Source organism: Chiloscyllium plagiosum, unplaced genomic scaffold, assembly GCF_037043375.1.
Source record: "Chiloscyllium plagiosum isolate Xiang-an unplaced genomic scaffold, Cpla_swu_hap1 HiC_scaffold_43, whole genome shotgun sequence".
NCBI lineage: Eukaryota > Metazoa > Chordata > Chondrichthyes > Orectolobiformes > Hemiscylliidae > Chiloscyllium > Chiloscyllium plagiosum.
The window spans coordinates 19,716,547-19,738,635 of NW_028270181.1; the positions used below are offsets into that span (position 1 = coordinate 19,716,547).

General features: G+C 41.7%; 2 protein-coding genes across 14 annotated transcripts in view; one reads left to right on the top strand and one right to left on the bottom strand.

Annotated features, from left to right (window-relative positions):
* The window catches only part of rassf4a (Ras association domain family member 4a), a 269,576-nt gene that overhangs the window by 129,345 nt on the left and 118,142 nt on the right, over positions 1-22,089 (bottom strand). The window lies entirely within an intron of this gene.
* Positions 1,441-13,941, top strand: LOC148137448 (uncharacterized). The gene is made up of 5 exons (XM_087982362.1): positions 1,441-1,518; positions 2,187-2,267; positions 2,346-2,460; positions 9,243-9,323; positions 13,488-13,941. The coding sequence occupies exons 2-5, from the start codon at positions 2,207-2,209 to the stop codon at positions 13,612-13,614; spliced, it is 384 nt and encodes a 127-aa protein (XP_087838488.1). The 5' UTR covers positions 1,441-1,518; positions 2,187-2,206; the 3' UTR covers positions 13,615-13,941.

The following is a 22,089-nucleotide window of genomic DNA, read 5'->3' on the forward strand; positions in this document are numbered from 1 at the left end:
TCCCAGGACTTTGATAGTGTGGCAATCAATAACAGCAACCTCTTGGCATCCAATGCTGAGACAGTTAATTTCTCACTTGTTAGGTCAGTGCCCGAGTACTTAAGTCACAAGCACCATTATCCAGTCTTGTTAAATGCAGGCAACTTCTGCTTCAGGATTGGGTCAAAAACAATACTGAACATTGGGATATCATCAGCAAACTTTACCATCCAGACCTGCTGATGAAGGGCAGGTCATTGACAAAGCAGATTAAGACTGGTGAGTCTAGACCACTACCCTGTGGGACTCCTACAGTGATATTCTGGTGGTGAGATTACTGGCCTCCAAATGACAGCAACCATCTTCACTGATGTCAGTTCGAATGCAACCACTGGAGAGCTTTCCCACTGATTTCTGTTGTCTGCAATTTTCCTTGGGCTCCTGAACACTTCAGTTAGTGAACTGCTGTCTTGATGTCAGGGGCAGTCACTCATCTCTGGAATTCAGTCAATTTGTTGATGATTGGGTTAAAACTGTAATGATGGCAGGGTCAAGTGACCCTGGTGGAATCAGAATTGAGTATCAGTCGGCAAATATCACTTAATAACACTCATTATGATATTTCCCATCACTTTGTAGATGGATGTGGAGATGCCAGTGTTGGACTGGGGTGGACAAAGTAAAAAAGCACACGATATCGGGTTATAGTCCAACAGGTTAGCTGCCAGAGGAAGGAGCAGGGGCTCTGAAAACCTGTGGTTTCAGATAAACCCATTGGACTATAACCCAGTGTCACGTGATTTTTGATGTTGTAGATGGAGACTGATAGGGCAGTAAGTGGCCAGATTGGAATTTATCCTGCCTTTTGTGGACAAGGGTATACCCAGACAATTTTCCAAATTACCGGGTAGATACCAGTGCTGTAGCTGTATGGGAAAAGTTTAATTAAGGTGTGGCTACCTCTGAAAGACTTTCAGTGTAAAATCAAAACCAAAATTGCACAAAAAGTATTGGGTGAAACTGATAAGGATATCATTTTATAGCCAGGTGCCAGTATAATTGAAGTCTACTGATAAAAGTTTATTGTTTCAAATCACAAGTCCAACCTTTTCACACTGATCCTAAGGGAACAGTTCACAACAGCAATGAGAAGATGTTAGGTTGTTTGAAGCAATTATTGCTTTTAACAAATTCACACAGAATTAACAAAATATAGTAAATACTGAATTACAAATTATTTTTAATATGGTAAGGATGCACAGATCAAGAAAATTGCAATTGAACGTAGAGAATCCAGGACCCCAGTATCTGGAAAGCTGCTTATTTTTCCTGATGATATCACGTTTCCAGACACAATTTGCCCTGGCTGATTACAGACCACGTGACTAGCATCTATTAACAAACAGTCATAAAGCCCTCCAATATAAGGAAGCATGTATCACTATAAGCTTTAGAATACAGCAGAGTTTACTATCTTCATCAGTCAAGAGAGCAAGAGTGAAGTGCAAAATCTTTCAAACACCTGAACGAATTAGGAAGGTTTGTACATCATTGATTTTGAGCAAGGTTGAAATGCAACTTAATGCATAATATGAACTGTTCACAGGTGCATATTTCTCAGGTGGAATCAGTTATTTCTGTGATAGGCTACTTGCAGCAATGGACTGATTTCCATGATCCACGTTCGACGAATTTGATGTTGTTAATTGGGATCCATTGTTTCAGGTCAACTTGAGGTAAAAGCTCCAGCATTTATCTGGTCTCAGCGAGGGTAAAGAAGGCGCTGTACGCTTTGATCCAGACATTCGTTGAGAAGCCTCAACCAGGAAAAATAGTAACGTGTTAACGTTCCCATTAGCTGACAGCACAAGATTGTGGGGACACAGATTTAAATTTCTGGATATGAGATGAAGTGCTAAGGTGAGGGTAGGGGAATGAGGAAAAACTTATTTGTGAAGAGTGGTATTGACTGGGTACCTTTTACTTATGAGCAGGCTGGAAGTGAAAACGATGAATGATTTGAAAATAAATTGGATGGTCACTTGAGTGCAGTAAACCTGTAGTGCTATATAGAGCGGGGGAAAGGGGCTGAATGGACTGTTTTACAGTAAGGACACAAATAGCCATCATCTGTGCCATAATGATTCTGTACATACTGTGAATAATCACATATAATTAAATTTAATGTTTTGAAATAATTATTCCAGAGACAAAATAAAGCTGCAGGATGGATCAGAGGCCGTCCATTTGGATGTTGATGATTTTATGGAGTGCATACTTCTCCAATGGTAAGTAATGAACTTCCTCTGACTTTGTTTTGAATATATTCTAACAGTAACAGCTGCATCACTCTTTATATCTTTCAGCACAAGCTCCAGACTGGTGTCAATGCCATGAGTTAATAAGATTTGTGAAACCTAATCAGATTGTGAACTACTCAATTGTACAACCAACAGTCAACTGCAAAGCTCCTGAAATTCGGTGAGTATCAGTGTACGAGAGAGAATTGCACACATTTAAATGCTTGTCCCTTGGAAAATGTGGCCATTGCTAGGCCATGTAAATTAAAAGCAAGATGCATTTTTCAATGTCAGATGGTCAGACTTCAATCTCAAGAAAGATGTAAATAGTTGACTGATTATCTGAGAAATTATGAATAATTATAATGTTTGCCTTTACCACATCTGGTGTCTGAGTGTTCAGATGTGGTTCCGATTTTCCCATTATACTAAACCAATTGCTTTTGAGTTTCTCAAATTAGAGATCCCACTGCAAATAGTGCTCATTTTGGAAGAAGTATTTTCTCCACCAACCCCCAAGCATTTCCAATCAAATTAATCCTTAGATCACTGAACACAAACCTGCCTTGTCCCACTCCAATTGAACATCTATGTATGTCGAGGTGTTGCAGCTTCACGCTGTAACATTAATGCAGCTGAATATGGATTTATCACAAGAAAATAATTTTAATCTGTATTACCTCCCCAATTTTGAAACAAGGGTGCTTTTAAAAAATATGCCGAACCATTTTCTCGTAGTTGTTAGGTCGCATAATCTAAATTCAAAAAATATATTCTACTATCTTTAAAACTTGCTGCTTAAACACACCTACCTGGGGAAGGAGCAACGCTCCAAAAGCTAGTGCTTCCAATTAAACCTGTTGGACTATAACCTGGTGTTGTGTGATTGTTAACTTTGCTGCTTAAACGTTTTTTGTACCCCACAGGACGGGGTTTGATTTTTACAGTCCCCTTTGTAGCCTGAAAATTCTCATTAATATTTAATTCACCCCGTGGACATGTTTGGTTTTCTTCGAATCCCCACAGTGTGGAAACAGGCCATTAGGCCCAATAAGATGGAGGACGGGAAAAATTTCTGGCTGAAAGAGCCGCTCCTTTTTTTGAGGTATTTTAGGTGTTGGAGGTGATTTCCTCGAATTCCAGGAGCAGCAATTACTGTTTTATATGCTGTTGTATTGTTTTCGAACTTTGGAAAAAAAAAGTAAAAACAACAGCAGTTTTAAAAGGGAGAAGAGCAGACAAAGGAAGCACATGGTGAGGTCAGTGCAGGAGAGAGAGAGAGAGAGGGAGAGAACCTGCACAGTTACCGCCTTTGCTGTTTGAATTCGTGTATCGCTGGATATCAGGATGCATCTGGGAAAATTAACAAACAGTGAAATTCCACCAATCTTGGAGGAACTGTTGGGCGAAATTCACAGCACGGAATCAGATAAGTTAATGGTTGTTTTAAGTCTGTCCAAGAGAAAGGCAGCAGTAGTGAGTATAGTGGATTCTTTCTTGATTATATGTTTTTGGAGATAAGTCTCTTGATTAAACTTAAAATATAAGCCAGAGCTATTAATTTAACCTGGGGCAGTGTTTGTAGAGGAATAAGACGGTGTTATTTTCTGGGTCTGTAGATTGTGAAGGAGCCGAAATGGCCTTTGCAATGATATGTACTTCTTGTCAGATGTGGGAGTTTAAAGAGTGTTTAAGGGTTACTGCGGATTATATCTGTCATAAATGCTGTTGGATGCGAACCTTATCAGATCGAGTGGATCGGTTGGAGAGACAGATAGAAGCGATGAGGAATTTGCAACAGCAACAGTATGTGATGGATGGCAGTTATAGGAAGGGGGGAAAGTCTCAGATACAGTCACATAGATGGGTTAACTCCAGGAAGGGTAAGAGAGGTAGGCAGCTAGTGCAGGAGTCTTTTGTGGATATACCCATTTCAAACGGGTATGCTGTTTTGGAAAATGTAGGGGGTGATGGATTCTCAGGAGAACGTAGCACGAACAGCCAGGTTTCTGGCATTGAGACTGGCTCTAGTGCAACAAGGGGTACGTCAGCTTCCAAGAGGTCAATTGTGTTAGGGGATTCTGTAGTCAGAGGTACAGACAGACGTTCCTGTGGCCAGCAGAGAAAAAGCAGAATGGTGTATTGTTTCCCTGTTTCCAGGATCAAGGATGTCTCAGAGCGGGTGCAGTTTGTTCTCACGGGGATAGGGGCCAGCAGGAGGTCATTGCCCACATTGGAACCAACGACATTGGAAGGGAAAAGGTTGAGACTCTGAAGGGAGATTACAGAGAGTTAGGCAGAAATTTATAAAGGAGGTCCTCAAGGGTAGTAATATCTGGATTACTCCCGGTGCTACGAGTTAGTGAGGACAGGAATAGGAGGATAGAGCAGATGAATGCATGCCTGAGGAGCTGGTGTATGGAGAAGGATTCACATTTTTGGATCATTCAAATCTCTTTTGGCGTAGAAGTGACCTGTACAAAAAGGACGGATTGTACCTACATTGGAAGGGGACTAATATACTGGCAGGGAAATTTGCTAGAACTGCTTGGGAGGATTTAAACTAGTAAGGTGGGGGGGGTGGGACACAGGAAGATAGTGAGGAAAGAGATCGATCTGAGACGGGTACAGCTGAGAACAGAAGTGAGTCAAACAGTCAGGGCAGGCAGGGACAAAGTAGGACTAATAAATTAAGCTGCATTTATTTCAATGCAAGGGGCCTAACATGATGGGCAGATGAACTCAGGGCATGGTTAGGAATATGAGACTGGGATATCATAGCAATTACAGAAACATGGCTCAGGGATGGGCAGGACTGGCAGCTTAATTACAGCTGTGCTGAGGGAGGATATTCCCAGAAATACATCCAGGGAAGTTATTTGGGTGGAACTGAGAAATAAGAAAGGGATGATCACCTTATTGGGATTGTATTATAGATCCCCTAATAGTCAGAGGGAAATTGAGAAACAAACTTGCAAGGAGATCTCAGCTATCTGTAAGAATAATCGAGAAGTTATGGTAGGGGATTTTAACTCTCCAAACATCGACTGGGACTGCCATAGTGTTAAAGGTTTAGATGGAGAAGAATTTCTTAAGTGTGTACAAGACAATTTTCTGATTCAGTATGTGGATGTACCTACTAGAGAAGTTGCAAAACTTGATCTACTCTTCGGAAATAAGGCAGGGCAGGTGACTGAGGTGTCAGTGGGGGAGCACTTTGGGGCCAGCAACCATAATTCTATTCGTTTTAAAATAGTGATGGAAAAGGATAGACCAGATCTAAAAGTTGAAGTTCTAAATTGGAGAAAGACCAATTTTGACAGTATTAAGCAAGAACTTTTGAAAGCTGATTGGAGGCAGAAGTTCGCAGGTAAAGGGACGGCTGGAAAATGGGAAGCCTTCAGAAATGAGATAACAAGAATCCAGAGAAAGCATATTCCTGTCAGGGTGAAAGGGAAGGCTGGTAGGTATAGGGAATGCTGGATGACTAAAGAAATTGAGGGTTTGGTTAAGAAAAAGAAGGAAACATATGTCAGGTATAGACAGAATAGATTGAGTGAATCCTTAGAAGAGTATAAAGAAAGTAGGAGTATACTTAAGAGGTAAATCAGGAGGTCAAAACGGGGACATGAAATAGCTTTGGCAAATAAAATTTTGACAAAGAATTTTGACAAATATATTAAGAACAAAAGGGTAACTAGAGAGGAAATAGGGCCCCTCAAAGATCAGCAAGGCAGCCTTTGTGTGGAGCCACAGAAAATGGGGGAGATACTAATATTTTGCATAAGTATTTACTGTGGAAAAGGATATGGAAGATATAGACTGTAGGGAAATTGATGGTGACATCTTGCAAAATGTCCAGATAACACAGGAGGAAGTGCTGGATGTCTTGAAACGGTTAAAGATGGATAAATCCCCAGGTGTACCTGAGAACTCTGTGGGAAGCTAGAGTAGTGATTGCTGGGCCTCTTGCTGAGATATTTGTAGCATCGATAGACACAGGTGAGGTGCCGGAAGACTGGAGGTTGGCAAACGTGGTGCCACTGTTTAGGAAGGGCAGTAAAGACAAGCCAGGGAACTATAGACTGGTGAGCCTGACCTCGGTGATGGGCAAGTTGTTGGAGGGAATCCTGAGAGACAGGATGTACATGTATTTGGAAAGGCAAGGACCGATTCGGGATTGTCAACATAACTTTGTGTTTGGGAAATCATGTCTCACAAACTTGATTGAGTTTTTTGAAGAAGTAACAAAGAGGATTGATGAGGGCAGAGCAGTAGATGTGACCTATATGGACTTCAATAAGGCGTTCGACAAGGTTCCCCATGGGAGACTGATTAGCAAGGTTAGATCTCATGGAATACAGGGAGAACTAGCCATTTGGATACAGAACTGGCTCAAAGGTAGAAGACAGAGGGTGGTGGTTGAGGGTTGTTTTTCAGACTGGAGGCCTGTGACCAATGGAATTCCACAAGGATCGGTGCTGGGTCCTCTACTTTTTGTCATTTACATGAATGACTTAGATGCGAGCATAAGCGGTACAGTTAGTAAGTTCGCAGATGACACCAAAATTGGAGGTGTAGTGGATAGCAAAGAGGGTTACCTCAGATTACAACAGGATCTAGACCAGATGGGTTAATGGGCTGAGAAGTGGCAGATGGAGTTTAATTTAGATAAATGTGAGGTGCTGCATTTTGGGAAGGCAAATCTTAGCAGGACTTATACACTTAATGGTAAGGTCCTAGGGAGTGTTGCTGAACAAAGAGACCTTGGAGTGCAGGTTCATAGCTCCTTGAAAGTGGAGTCGCAGGTAGATAGGATACTGAAGAAGGCGTTTGGTATGCTTTCCTTTATTGGTCAGAGTATTGAGTACAGGAGTTGGGAGGTCATGTTGCGGCTGTACAGGACATTGGTTAGGCCACTGTTGGATTATTGCGTCCAATTCTGGTCTCCTTCCTGTCGGAAAGATGTTGTGAAACTTGAAAGGGTTCAGAAAAGATTTACAAGGATGTTGCCAGGGTTGGAGGATCTGAGCTACAGGGAGATGCTGAATAGGCTGGGGCTGCTTTCCCCGGAGCGTCGGAGGCTGAGGGGTGACTTTATAGAGGTTTACAAAATTATGAGGGGCATAGATAGGATAAATAGGCAAAGTCTTTTCCCTGGGGTCGGGGAGTCCAGAACTAGAGGGCATAGGTTTAGGGTGAAAGGGGAAAGATATAAAAGAGACCTAAGGGGCAACTTTTTCACGCAGAGGGTGGTACGTGTATGGAATGAGCTGCCAGAGGATGTGGTGGAGGCTGGTACAATTGCAACATTTAAGAGACATTTGGATGGGTATATGAATAAGAAGGGTTTGGAGGGATATGGGCCGGGTGCTGGCAGGTGAGACTAGATTGGGTTGGGATATCTGGTCGGCATGGACAGGTTGGACCGAAGGGTCTGTTTCCATCTCTGTGACTCTAAGTCCACACTGACTCTCTGAAGAACATCCCACCCCAACACTATCCCTGCAAACCTGCATTTCCCATGGCTAATCGACCTAACCTGTCCATCCCCGGATACTATGGGAATATTTATCATGGCCAATGCACCCTAACTTGCACATCTTTGGATTGTGAAAGGAAACCAATGCACCCGGAGGAAGCCCACACAGACACGGAGAATGTCTGTGTGGAGTTTACACAGTTGTCCGAGACTGGAATCGAACCGGGGTCCGTGGCGCTGTGAGGCAGCAATGCTAACCACTGAGTCACCGTGCTGCTATCCTGTGGATAGGAACTGCTTTTCACACAATAACCTGTTAAAATCAGCGCAGAAGATCGGTGAACCTCAGGTTGTGCCAAATGGCTTGTGTGCTTAAACTGTGTTGATCTTTGGCGAAGATCACTTTGAGCTTGGCACAGTTGTGCCAAAAACAGACACTTTTCCTGCTTGGAAACTCTACCCCATGATCTATAATGTGGCTGGGAGTCACCAAGAAAGAGGAACCTCCTGTAATGCAGTTTCTGAGCAGACTCATAGTAAATGACATGATTCAGTAAATATTACACGGTTGCATGACGATGACTGAATGAGGCATAAGCACCCATTCCAAACTACCCATAATACAGCAATAATTTGCTAGTTAGGATTTGATTCAGAGTAGGCAGGAGGTCAGCCATTGTGAAAGAGACTTAGATTTTAATAATCTGAAAATAAAAAGAAACTAGACCTCTTCCCAATTTCCTGGTCTCTGCTCAGTAAAAAAAAGATCTTCCTCCCATCATGCTACTATATGCAAGATGCTTATGAACTCCATTCTAAATTTCAACAGATGTCTCCAAGAATTACTTTTTACAATGTACACACACATAGTTTATTATTAAACCAATGCTGCACAAAAGGACAATGCCATAATCGTTGAACTGGTGATGCACAGAACATCTGCCTCCATTTTTAAAGGCGTATTAACCAAATCAGAATGAATATACAGTCTATTCTTTTTTCCAAAAAAGTGAAACATGTCCAAGGGGCTAGATCTCAGGTTTGGAATTCATTTGTTGATGATCTATTAACGGCTTATTCATTACTCATATTTTTATTGCCAGTGACATTTCAGATGGGAAATGCTTCCCATTTTTGTCCATTTTATATTAACCACTACCTGAAAATTCAATCTACATGTGGGGTATCTTTGTTAGACTACTTCTATTTTGGAAATAACCAATGTATAATGAATGCAACATAGTTTTTTTTTCCACTTGGGAAACTGATAGGGTTTTAATCATGCCAGTTACTGAACATTTTCTGTTGTGATAATCTGGAATACACATCATGTAGTAACCACTTTTAAATACTGTTCAATTGATGGCCAGAAAGTTTTTGATTTCCTACAATGGCCCATCTAGCACTGTTCAGAAGTTAAACCAAGATGTAAGAACAAAACTGTAGATACGCCTCTAATTTTGTATTTTATTTTAATGAAGGGTTTGGCTGAAGAATGAGAAAACATCTTGCCTCGATCCAAATGAAAATCTTGGAAAGAGACTGCTCTACTGTACACAAAGGTAAGGAGGAGAGTTTCCTTGCTATGGGAATGTCATAATCTGATTGAATACAAATAGAACATCATTAATAACTAAAAATAAGAATAACATAAAACATTGGAGTAGAAGTAAGGCCATTCGGCCCATCGAGTCCACTCCGGCATTTAATCATGGCTGACGGGCATTTCAACTTCACTTACCCGCATTCTTCCCGTAGCCCTTAACTCCTTGTGAGATCAAGAATTTGTCAATCTCTGCCTTGAAGACATTTAATGTCCCAGCCTCCACTGCGCTCCGTGGCAATGAATTGCACAGGCCCACCACTCTCCGGCTGAAGAAATGTCTCCTTGTTTCCATTCTAAATTGACCTTCTCTAATCCTAAGGCTGTGCCCATGAGTCCTGGTCCCCCCGCCTCACGGAAACAACTTCCCAGCATCCACCCTATCTAAGCCATTCATTATCGTGTAAGATTCTATTAGGTCTCCCCTCAACCTTCTAAATTTTAATGAATACAATCCCAGGATCCCGAGCCATTCACATTATATTTACACAACACAAAGTTCTTATAATCAATTTTATTAGTTAATTGATCTGGATAATCGCAAATAGACTTCTGCAGTTGATTAGGATTTCCAATGGATGTAATTTTCTAGTCCATCATTAAATGCTGTAAAACAGAAACCGGTCAAGGTTACATTGTTGTCACTCTCCAGGTTACCAGAAACTGCCTAGTTTACTTGCATGTTCCTACTCTCACCTCACATTGAACAGAGCTCCTCCTTTGCAAGTCAATACTTCTCTTCTGAGACAATTTATAGATTCTGTTTCTAGAACTCATTGTGGTAAAGAATTTAATTTTCTACCCAGCCTCTGTGTAAAGGAGACTGGAGAGAACAGAACACCTACAACAAATATATAATACAACACAAACTTGTTAAGTTAAAACTTGTAGTCTGGTTACTGGATAAAATTAAATAACAATCCTTTGATCTTCATATATAATATATAATTAAAACCAAGTTCTGGAAAACCCAGCAGGTCTGGCAACATGTAGATTAATTAGTAAAGTTCGATCACATGGGATTTAGGGTGAGTTTGCCAATTGGATACAAAATTGGTTTTATGGTAGAAGATGAGGGTGGTGCTGAAGGGTTATCTTTCGGACTGGACGACTATGACTAGTGGTGGGATTGGTACTGGGTCCACTATTGTTTCTCATTTATATAAATGATTTGGGTGAGACTATAGGAGGCACGGTCGGTAAGCTTTCAGATGACACAAAAATTGATGGACAGTGAAGAAGTTTATCTAAGATTACAAAGAGATTTTGATCAATTGGATCAATGGGCTAAGGAATGGCAGATGGAGTTTAATTTGGTAAAAGCAAGGTATTGCATTTTGGTTAACAAACAAGGGCAGGGCTTATACAATTAATGGTAGGACCGTCGTGTTGTAGAACAGAGAGAACTAGGGGATCAGCTACATAATTCTTTGAAATTTGCGTCACAGATAGATGGGTGGTTAAGAAGGTATTTAGTACATTTGCCTTCATTGCTCAGACCTTTGAATATAGGAGTTGGGGCAATATGTTGAGGTCGTACAGGATATTGGTGAGGCCTCTTCTGGAATACAGTTCTGGTCGTCCTGTTACAGGAAGGATATTATTAAACTGGAGAAGGTTCAGAAAAGATTTACCAGCTGCTTGCTGAGAGTGAATTTTTAAAAAAGGGCTGTATAGGCTGGGAGCATTGGAGGTTGAGGGATGACCTTGTAGAGGTTTGTAAAATCATGAAGGGCGTGGATAAGGACAATAGCAAAGGTCTTTTCTAAACCAGGGAACATATTTTTAAGGTGAGAAGAAAAAGATTTTAAAAAGACACAAGGATAAGCTTTTTTTTTACACGGGAAGTGGTTAGCATTCAAATGAACTGCCAGAGAAAGTAGTGGATGTGGGTACAGTTATGGCATTTAAAGGACATTTGGATAAGAACATGATTAGGAATGGTTTGGAGGATATGAGCCAAACTCAGGCAAGTGGGACTAACTTAGTTTGGGAACATGGTCAGTATAGACTGATTGGACCTGTTTATGTGCTGTATGACTCTGTGTGTGGAGAAAGCAACAAAGTTAACATTTCGAATTCAGAAGACAAGTCAAAATGTTCACAGTTTTTCTTGCTTCCGACATGCTACCAGACCTGTTGAGTTTGTCCAGCACTTTCTGATTTTATTTCATATCTCCAGAATTTTGCATCTATCTGCTAGCGTTTGTATTGCTGCAACGGAACTGAATTTCTTTTCTCTCTCTGAATTGGTCAGCTGTTTGTACAGAGCATTTGACCATATGTCAGTCTGAAAAACCAGATCTAATTCATTGACCTTACATGTTGGTGCTCTCGGACGTGGTTGTTACACATAGATATTCCAGTTAAATATATTCTCTTGAACGGGAAATGATTTGGTCCCGCAGAATTTTACACATTGACAAGTGTGTGCTTATCTGCTCTAGACTGAATTAATGAATTATTTGGGAAACCAAAACACAAAGCCAAAATAAACAAATGGATAATGGTCAAAAATTTTTTTTATCTATTACCATACACATACTCCCACCTTGGGCTATGAAAAGTATTGTTACAATTTCACAGGAGCGTCTAACTATCTGTGTCGAAAGAGATATTGCAGACTAGTAGATTTTGATCAGCTTAAATTGATAACTGGGAAAATAAAAAAGCCAAAGAAAATAATGCCATTTGTCTCACCCATGATAGTTCCGACTACTGACTGAGTGAAAAAGTCTGATCATGATCAAAAGTCTGAACTACTGCTTTTCTTTACTTGAAGGGCTCTGTACAGCATATCTTTTTCAGTCAGTCACTAATCATCCTCACCTCCCACGCACATTTGTTCAGTGTGACCATTTTACAAAAGTTCGTACAATAAAATGATTTCATTTTAAACTCCAAAGCTAGAAAATGTGGCTCCAGACCTCAGCTTTACGCCCATACAGTCCAAGGTTTTGAATCAATTCTGTCATCCCCAACAAGAAACATCTAGGGCATTGAAGCAGTTTTCAAATGGAAGACACTACATGGACAACTGCATTGGGTTCCAATGTGACAAAAGCGGACAGAAGTTAGGTTTTTAATGCTCCAGTTCCAATTTAGCAGCTCAATATAGTTTGAGCAAATTGTTGCTGTGCTCACTATCAGTAGTGATACTGAAAAAAGAGTAACTTGTAATCTATTTAATTCAAGTTTGCTGAACAGTTCTAGCCAGTAAAAGCACTTCATGAAATGATTCCTTAAGTTCCAAATAATTTTTTTTGACATCTATTTGATTTCATAGTCATTTCATTTCTTCCATCTGTGCAGGACGCTCTGCAACATTATTCAATCCAGTGAATTTATACTGTTTTCATAGCATCACATTATAAATAATTAGCGAGGGACGCTTGATTATAACCAAAGAAAGTTATTTATTCCATCTCTCCGGGGAGATCCTGAACATGATTTACTCAAAATATTTCCCTTTAAAACTCTGCTCCAAAGGCTGAAACATCAATGCGAGAAGGTGATGTTGATGATTTTAGTCCTTATTTGCCCTTTACTAGTTTGAACCCAAACACCCTTGTCACACTCTCAATTTAATTTCCCATTACTTAGTTACCTTGCCAATTCAATATTAGCACCATTCAAACACCTCCTTCTGGTCTGAAAAGTTCAAGGACAACTCCACTCTCTCCTCATCAAACCAGATCAGAGACAGTAAGGGTTGTAGAATCATAGAATCCCGTACAGTGTGGAAACAGGCCCTTCGGCCCAACAAATCCATACTAACCTTGCAAAGAGTAACCCACCCAGACCCATTCCCATGTGATTATTCTCTGTGCTGCTTCCAGTATTGGTGGTGTGCCACGTTTCATGGTGACCAGGACTGGGCACTGTAGTCAAAATGTAGTCACAGCTCTTTCATCTTAAATTCCATTTATTTGGTTGTGCTGCCCTACCCTCTGTTAAATTAACTGATCGCTGCTTTGTGCTAGTTGAACACACTGAACACGCTCTTGGGTCTCGTTCACTCCATATATACCCTGCCCTGTTTCAGAAGATCATACACGGGAACCTACAAAAACACTGGTAGAAAATAGACATTACTCCATTGTATTCTAATCTTTTCTTTCAGATACAGAAGATATCAGAACCGAGAGGAGCAATGTCTTTGCATGCTCAAAAATTACAAAAACACAAAGTGCCATCAGGTGAACAGACGTAAAGGTACACATATCATCCTGAGGTCTCTGAATAAATAGAGAATACAGAAAAGGAAACAGCCAACACACAATTATGTTGAGTTGAAGAGCCTTTTCATGAGCAAACACCTTTCATTCAATTGTAAGAAATCGGTGAGACAGTGATGCCCTGCAAATTACTTCTCGAGCCTGTTTCAGTATGATATCATAATCAACAGAAAAATGCTTTTCTGATGTCATTAACTGATCCTTTGTGATGTAAAGGCAAATGTAAATGTAATCAATAAGCAAGAGCTAATTTGGAAAATTACATCTTATTCTGGCTAAATTAAACTACAAACTCGAATAATATTGTAAGATTATAACAGTAAATATGTATAAACAATATGCTGTGATTTTAATTTTTAGAATAATTAAACTATCATGTTGGCACTTTTCATTATACAAACAACTGCTTGGTCCAGCTCTCATATCCTGCAATTTTCTCGCTACCTCTCACAGAATTATAGAATAGAATCCCTATAGTATAATAACAGGCCATTTGGCCCATCGAGTCCACACCAACAATCTAAAGAGCATCTCACCTTGAACCACACCCCTATCCTGTCCCTGTAACTCTACATTTCCCATGGCTAACCCACCTAGCCTGGTATACGGGAGAAGGATTCACAGTTTTGGATCATTGGAATCTCTTTTGGGGTAGAAGTGACCTGTAGAAGAAGGATGGATTGCACCTAAATTGGAAGGGGACTAATATACTGGCAGGGAAATTTGCTAGAACTGCTTGGAAGGATTTAAACTAGTAAGTTGGGGGGGTGGGACCCAGGGAGATAGTGAGGAAAGAGATCAATCGGAGACTGGTACAGTTGAGAACAGAAGCGAGTCAAACAGTCAGGGCAGGCAGGGACAAGGTAGGAGTAATAAATTAAACAGCATTTATTTCAATGCAAGGGGCCTTATAGGGAAGACAGATGAACTCAGGGCAAGGCTAGGAACATGGGACTAGGATATCATAGCAATTATGGAAACATGGCTCAGGGGTGGGCAGGACTGGCAGCTTAATGCTCCAGGATACAAATGCTACGGGAAGGATAGAAAGGGAGGCAAGAGAGGAGGGGGAGTGGCATATTTGATAAGGGATAGCATTACAGCTGTGCTGAGGGAGAATATTCCCAGAAATACATCCAGGGAAGTTATTTGGGTGGAACTGAGAAATAAGAAAGGGATGATAACCTTATTGGGATTGTATTATAGACTCCCTAATAGTCAGAGGGAAATTGAGAAACAAACTTGTAAGGAGATCTCAGCTATCTGTAAGAATAATAAGGTGGTTATGGTAGGGGATTTTAACTTTCCAAACATCGACTGGGACTGCCATAGGTTTAGATGGAGAGGAATTTTTTAAGTACGTACAAGACAATTTTCTGATTCAGTATGTGGATGTACCTACTAGAGAAGGTGCAAAACTTGACCTGCTTTTGGGAAATAAGGCAGGGCAGGTGACTGAGGTGTCAGTGGGGGAGCACTTTGGGGCCAGCAACTATAATTCTATTTGTTTTAAAATAGTGATGGAAAAGGATAAACCAGATCTAAAAGTTGAAGTTCTAAATTGGAGATAGGCCAATTTGATGGAACTGGCAAGAACTTTTGAAAGTTGATTGGAGGCAGATGTTCGCAGGTAAAGGGACAGCTGGAAAATGGGAAGCCTTCAGAAATGAGATAACAAGAATCCAGAGAAAGTATATTCCTGTCAGGGTGAAAAGGAAGGCTGGTAGGTATAGGGAATGCTGGATGACTAAAGAAATTCAGAGAATTTATTCCTGAAGAAGGGCTTATGCCCGAAACGTCAATTCTCCTGCTCCTTTGATGCAGCCTGACCTGCTGCGATTTTCCAGCAACACATTTTTAAGCTCTAAAGAAATTGAGGGTTTGGTTAAGAAAAAGAAGGAAGCATATGTAAGGTATAGACAGAATAGATCGAGTGAATCCTTAGAAGAGTATAAAGGAAGTAGGAGTATACTTAAGAGGGAAATCATGAGGGCAAAAAGGGGACATGAGATAGCTTTGGCAATAGAATTAAGGAGAATCCAAAGGGTTTTTACAAATATATTAAGGACAAAAGGGTAACTAGAGAGAGAATAGGGCCCCTCAAAGATCAGCAAGGCGGCCTTTGTGTGGAGCCACAGAAAATGGAGGAGATACTAAATGAATATATTACAACAGTATTTACTGTGGAAAAGGATATGGAAGATATAAACTGTAGGGAAATAGATGGTGACATCTTTCACAATGTCCAGATCACAGAGGAGGATGTGCTGGATGTCTTGAAATGGTTAGAGGTGGATAAATTCCCCAGGACTGTTTAAGAAGGGTGGTAAAGACAAGCCAGGGAACTATAGACCAGTGAGCCTGACCTCGGTGGTGGGCAAGTTGTTGGAGGGAATCTGGAGGGACAGGATGTACATGTATTTGGAAAGGCAAGGGCTCATTCGGGATAGTCAACACGGCTTTGTGTATGGGAAATCACGTCTCACAAACTTGATTGAGCTTTTTGATGAAGTAACAAAGAAGATAGATGAGGGCAGAGCAGTAGATGTGATCTATATGGACTTCAGTAAGGGGTTTGACAAGGTTCCCCATGGGAGACTGATTAGCAAGGTTAGATCTCATGGAATACAGGGAGAACTAGCCATTTGGATACAGAACTGGCTCAAAGGTAGAAGACAGAGGGTGGTGGTGGAGGGTTGTTTTTCAGACTGGAGGCCTGTGACCAGTGGAGTGCCACAAGGATTGGTGCTGGGTCCTCTACTTTTTGTCATTTACATTAATGATTTGGATGCGAGCATTGGAGGTACAGTTAGTAAGTTTGCAGATGACACCAAAATTGGAGGTGTAGTGGACAGCGAAGAGGGTTACCTCAGATTACAACAGGATCTTGACCAGATGGGCCAATGGGCTGAGAAGTGGCAGATGGAGTTTAATTCAGGTAAATGCGAGGTGCTACATTTTGGGAAAGCAAATCTTAGCAGGACTTATACACTTATACACTAGGGAGTGTTGCTGAACAAAGAGACCTTGGAGTGCAGGTTGATAGCTCCTTGAAAGTGGAGACGCAGGCAGGTAGGATAGTGAAGAAGGCGTTTGGTATGCTTTCCTTTATTGGTCAGAATATTGAGTACAGGAGTTGGGAGGTCATGTTCGGCTGTACAGGACATTGGTTAGGCCACTCTTGGAATATTGCGTGCAATTTTGGTCTCCCTCCTAACTGAAAGATGTTGTGAAACTTGAAAGGGTTCAGAAAAGATTTATAAGGATGTTGCCAGGGTTGGAGGATCTGAGCTACAGGGAGAGGCTGAACAGGCTGGGGCTGTTTTCCCTGGAGCGTCAGAGGCTGAGGGGTGACTTTATAGAGGTTTACAAAATTATGAGGGGCACAGATAGGATAAATAGACAAGTCTTTTCCCTGGGGTTGGGGAGTCCAGAACTAGAGGGCACAGGTTTAGGGTGAGAGGGGAAAGATATAAAAGAGACCTAAGGGGCAACTTTTTCACGCAGAGGGTGGTACGTGTATGGAATGAGCTGCCAGAGGACGTGGTGGAGGCTGGTACAATTGCAACATTTAAGAGGCATTTGGATGGGTATATGAATAGGAAGGGCTTGGAGGGATATGGGCCGGGTGCTGGCAGGTGGGACTAGATTGGGTTGGGATATCTGGTCGGCATGGACGGGCTAATGCCCGAAACGTCGATTCTCCTGTTCCCTAGATGCTGCCTGACCTGCTGCGCTTCTCCAGCAACACATTTCCATCTCTGATCTCCAGCATCTGCAGACCTCATTTTCTCTTCAAGTGATCTATATGTACTTCAGTAAGGCATTCGACAAGGTTCCCCATGGGAGACTGATTAGCAAGGTTAGATCTCATGGAACACATGGAGAACTAGCCATATGGATACAGAACAGGCTCAAAGGTAGAAGACAGAGTGTGGTGGTGGACTGGAGGCCTATGACCAGTGGAGTGCCTCAAGGATCGGTGCTGGGTCCTCTACTTTTTGTCATTTACATAAATGATTTGGATGCGAGCATAAGGGGTACAGTTAGTAAGTTTGCAGATGACACCAAAATTGGAGGTGTAGTGGACAGCGAAGAGGGTTACCTCAGATTACAACAGGATCTAGACCAGATGAGCCAATGGGCTGAGAAGTGGCAGATGGAGTTTAATTCAGATAAATGCGAGCTGCTGCATTTTGGGAAAGCAAATCTTAGCATGATTTATACACTTAATGATAACGTCCTGGGGAGTGTTGCTGAACAAAGAGACCTTGGAGTGCAGGTTCATAGCTCCTTGAAAGTGGAGTCGCAGGTAGATAGGATAGTGGAGAAGGCATTTGGTATGCTTTCCTTTATTGGTCAGAGTATTGAGTACAGGAGTTGGGAGGTCATGTTGCAGCTGGACAGGACATTGGTTTGGCCACTCTTGGAAAATTGCGTGCAATTCTAGTCTCCTTCCTATTGGAAAAATTTTGTGAAACTTGAAAGGGTTCAGAAAAGATTTACAAAGATGTTGCCAGGGTTGGAGGATTTGTGCTATAGGGAGAGGCTGAATAGGCTCGGGCTGTTTTCCCTGGAGTGTCGGAGGCTGAGGGGTGACCTTATAGAGGTTTACAAATTTATGAGAGTCATGGATAGGATAAATAGACAAAGTCTTTTCCCTGGGGTCAGGGAGTCCAGAACTAGAGGGCATAGGTTTAGGGTGAGAGGGGAAAGATAGAAAAGAGACCGAAGGGGCAACATTTTCATGCAGCGGGTGGTACGTGTATGGAATGAGCTGCCAGAGGATGTGGTGGAGGTTGGTACAATTGCAGCATTTAAGAGGCATTTAGATGGGTATGTGAATAGGAAGGGTTTGGAGGGATATGGGCCGGGTGCTAGCAGATGGGACTAGATTGGATTGGGATATCTGGTCGGCATGGACAGGTTGGACCGAAGGGTCTGTTTCCATGCTGTACATCTCTATGACTCTATGACTCTATAACCTGCACATCTTTAGACTGTGGGAGGAAGTCCACACAAACAGGGGAAACGACATGCAAACTCCACACAGACAGTCACCTGAGGCTGCAATCGAACCCGGTCCATGGCGCTGTGAGGGAACACTGCTAACCACTGAGCTACCATGCTGCCCTCGTAGTACAGTCACTTCCACGGTGTTAATGGTAATTCATTAACAATAAAGCATAAGCAGAATTGGACTAATCTTTGGAACTGCAATAATTTCACACCACTCAGGTTTGGAGTTGCAGTTACACTCATATAAAGCAGGAGAAGAGTTTTGTGTTTACCAGTCTACGAGTGCACTCCCACAACAAAATGGTCAGGTAGAACATTTAAAAAGATATTGTACATTGTGCCCTAGCCTGTATATATGCAGGTTAAAACAAACATTATCTAGAACATTCATTTGGTTTGAATCATGTGGTACCACCCAGTGATCAACCAACATCTGTACTGAACTATCATCTGCCAAAGTGATGGAGAGATCTGTCAATGTCAAGAAATGTGATAGCTATGTTGTGCTTAGCAGAGTCACAGCACGAGCACTATATCAACCACTAGCTAATATGGTTTAGGAATATTGGTCAAGGGTTAAGTATTGACTAGACTCGATGACAGCACCCCTGACAGTACCACATGACACACCAGCTTAGACTTCACTGTCAAATCTCTGGGATAGGACTTGAACCTCCGACCATCTGATTCATAATCGAGAGACGACCCAGTGTGTCATTCATTATAAAGAACAAAGCAGTTCTTAAAATGCTAACCACCAAGACAGCTGTTGCTGCCAAAACCCTGAACATCATTGACTGAAGTCAAAAGAGGAACATCTTTTATCAGAAGTACTGAAAAACACTACACAATCTAATTAAAAAAGCTTTATTAAAAATGAACAAGTTTATTATGGAAACAAATGGTTGCCATAAAGATATACCTGAAACACTCCACGCTCATTTGAATTGAAGTCCAGTAACACTAATCCAGTACAGCACTAATACAGTCATAAAAGAACTGCAGAATGAGTATTTTGTCATAAACATTTCCAGAGAATGTGGAAGACAGTCATCTGGAATTTAGCTGTGGAATGGGCCATTCCCCAGCTCCAGTCACAGATGTTATGCTGATGTTATTAACAGGAGTTAGCAAGAGTGAGTGAAGTGAACAGATGCAATAACTGTACTGGATTCAAGAAGACCTTTCAACTGGGAAACCAGATGACCTGCAAAAAAAAATCAAACATCGGTGCTTCGGAACTTCACCACATATGTCATTGATAGGGACATTGGATTAGGGGTCAGTGGGTTAATGTAGCAGGTTAAATATGTTGTGTAGATCACAACGCATGATATTGTTTCCTTATATTGTGTGCCTGAGAGTGTGGGTTGGGAGAGGGAGATAGAAACAGTAAGTAATTAAGTATGGTATCCATAATTTTGGTAGTGGAACCAGTACCAGTTCAGTTCAAGGTAATGCTCCATTCTACTAATCTAGGCAAATTATAACATTAATTGACAAACCATGACATAAACTTTGATGGAACGCAAACAGGACTGTCACTGAGGATAGCACCTTGGGTAGGGTTGGGTGATAGGGAAGGAAATGGTGCAGCAGAGTCAACTGCTGTTAAATTGATCGCCCAGTTTAAAGTGATATAAATGTTGAAGCCTACTGTCACCAAAATTACTGGATTGTAACAGGAGCCAAACCACGGAGTTCAAATGTGAACAAACAATGCAGCAATTGGTTCAGATTTTCTACAGCACTGTCAGCTCAGTACTGAAAATGTGTTGCTGGAACAGCGCAGCAGGTCAGGCAGCATCCAGGGAACAGGAGAATTGACGTTTCGGGCATAAGCCCTTCTCCTGTCAGCTCAGTACAGAAAGCCTGGCAAATGTTTCAGCAGAATACAAACTAAATTGGTTGAGCAAATTAGTTGAATTGTTCAAAATAGGTTCAATTGGTTTGGAAAATATTTAGGTCAGGATAGCGCAGCTCCCAGAATGTTGAGAAAAATATTAAAGAATCTCAGTGGGGTAGAGTTATAACTTGTTGCCTCTTTCATTGACACCATACAGTGTGTTTGGGTTTCAGACAAACTAATGAGAAGGCACAGCCAAGAATGGTCTTCAGTCTTTACATTCAATGCGACCCTATTTATTGTACAGTAATATTAAACACTATGAATCACTATAATCATCGATATACCAGGCACTGGCCATCTTTTTGAGGTGTTCAAGACCTTGTACTCAAGTGAGTCTTCTAGTGAGTTACCTCTAGTGTAGCACTGAAAATGTGTTGCTGGAAAAGCGCAGCAGGTCAGGCAGCATCCAGGGAACAGGAGAATCGACGTTTCGGGCATAATCCCTTCTTCTTTTTACCTCTAGTGTAGTGTGGTTTACATGATTGAACTCGAGAGTGATTACTAAATTTAGTGATCTTGGACTAAGCCCTACTCTCTGCAACCGGACCCACAAGCCACCATCAGTGAAGATCGAGGACAATATTTCATCCTCACTAACACTCAACACTGGAGCCCCCCAGGGGTGCGTACTCAGCCCCCTACTCTACTCGCTGTATACCCATGACTGCGTCGCTAAATACCAGACTAATGCCATTTACAAGTTCGCTGATGACACCACCATAGTCAGTTGAATCTCAGATGGTGATGAAACAGACTACAGATGGGAGGTGGAAGACCTGGAAAAATGGTGCACTGAGAACAACCTAGCTCACAATGCCGGCAAAACCAAGGAACTCATTACTGACTTTCGGCGGGATTTTACTCATGCCCCCCCTACACATTAACAGCACAGAGGTGGAACGAGTGGAGAGTGTCAAGTTCCTGGGAGTGGTCATCCACAACAAGCTCTCTTGGGCTCAGCATGTGGACACACTGGTTCTAAAGGCCCAACAACCTCTCTTCTTCCTCAAGCAGCTGAGGGAATTTGGCATGACAGTGAATACCCTTGTCAACTTTTATACATTCTGTCTGGATGTATCACTAGCTGGTATGGCAACTGTACCATTCAAGATCAGAGACGGTTACAGAGAGTGGTGAACTCGGCCCAGACAATCACAAAGGCCAACCTCCCATCTATAGAATCCATCTACCAGGCCCGCTGTCAAGGAAAGGCCGCCAGCATTCTCAAAGATCCACCCCACCCTGGCAATGTTTTTCTATAATCTCTACCATCGGGGAGAAGGAACAGAAACCTGAACACCATTCATTTTCAAAACAATTCCTACCCGACTGTTGTTAGAATACTGAATGGACTCACAAACTCTTAACATTCGCCTGTACCTGTGTTTTGTTTTTGCTGCTGTTTACCTATTATTTATTTATCTATGCTCCATAACTCTGTGATCTGCCTGTATTGCTCGCAAGACAAAGCTTTTCACTGTGCCTCGGTGCACGTGACAATAAATTCAATTCCATTTGAACACCATTCACTCTGTGCTATTTGTACTCAATGATGTACA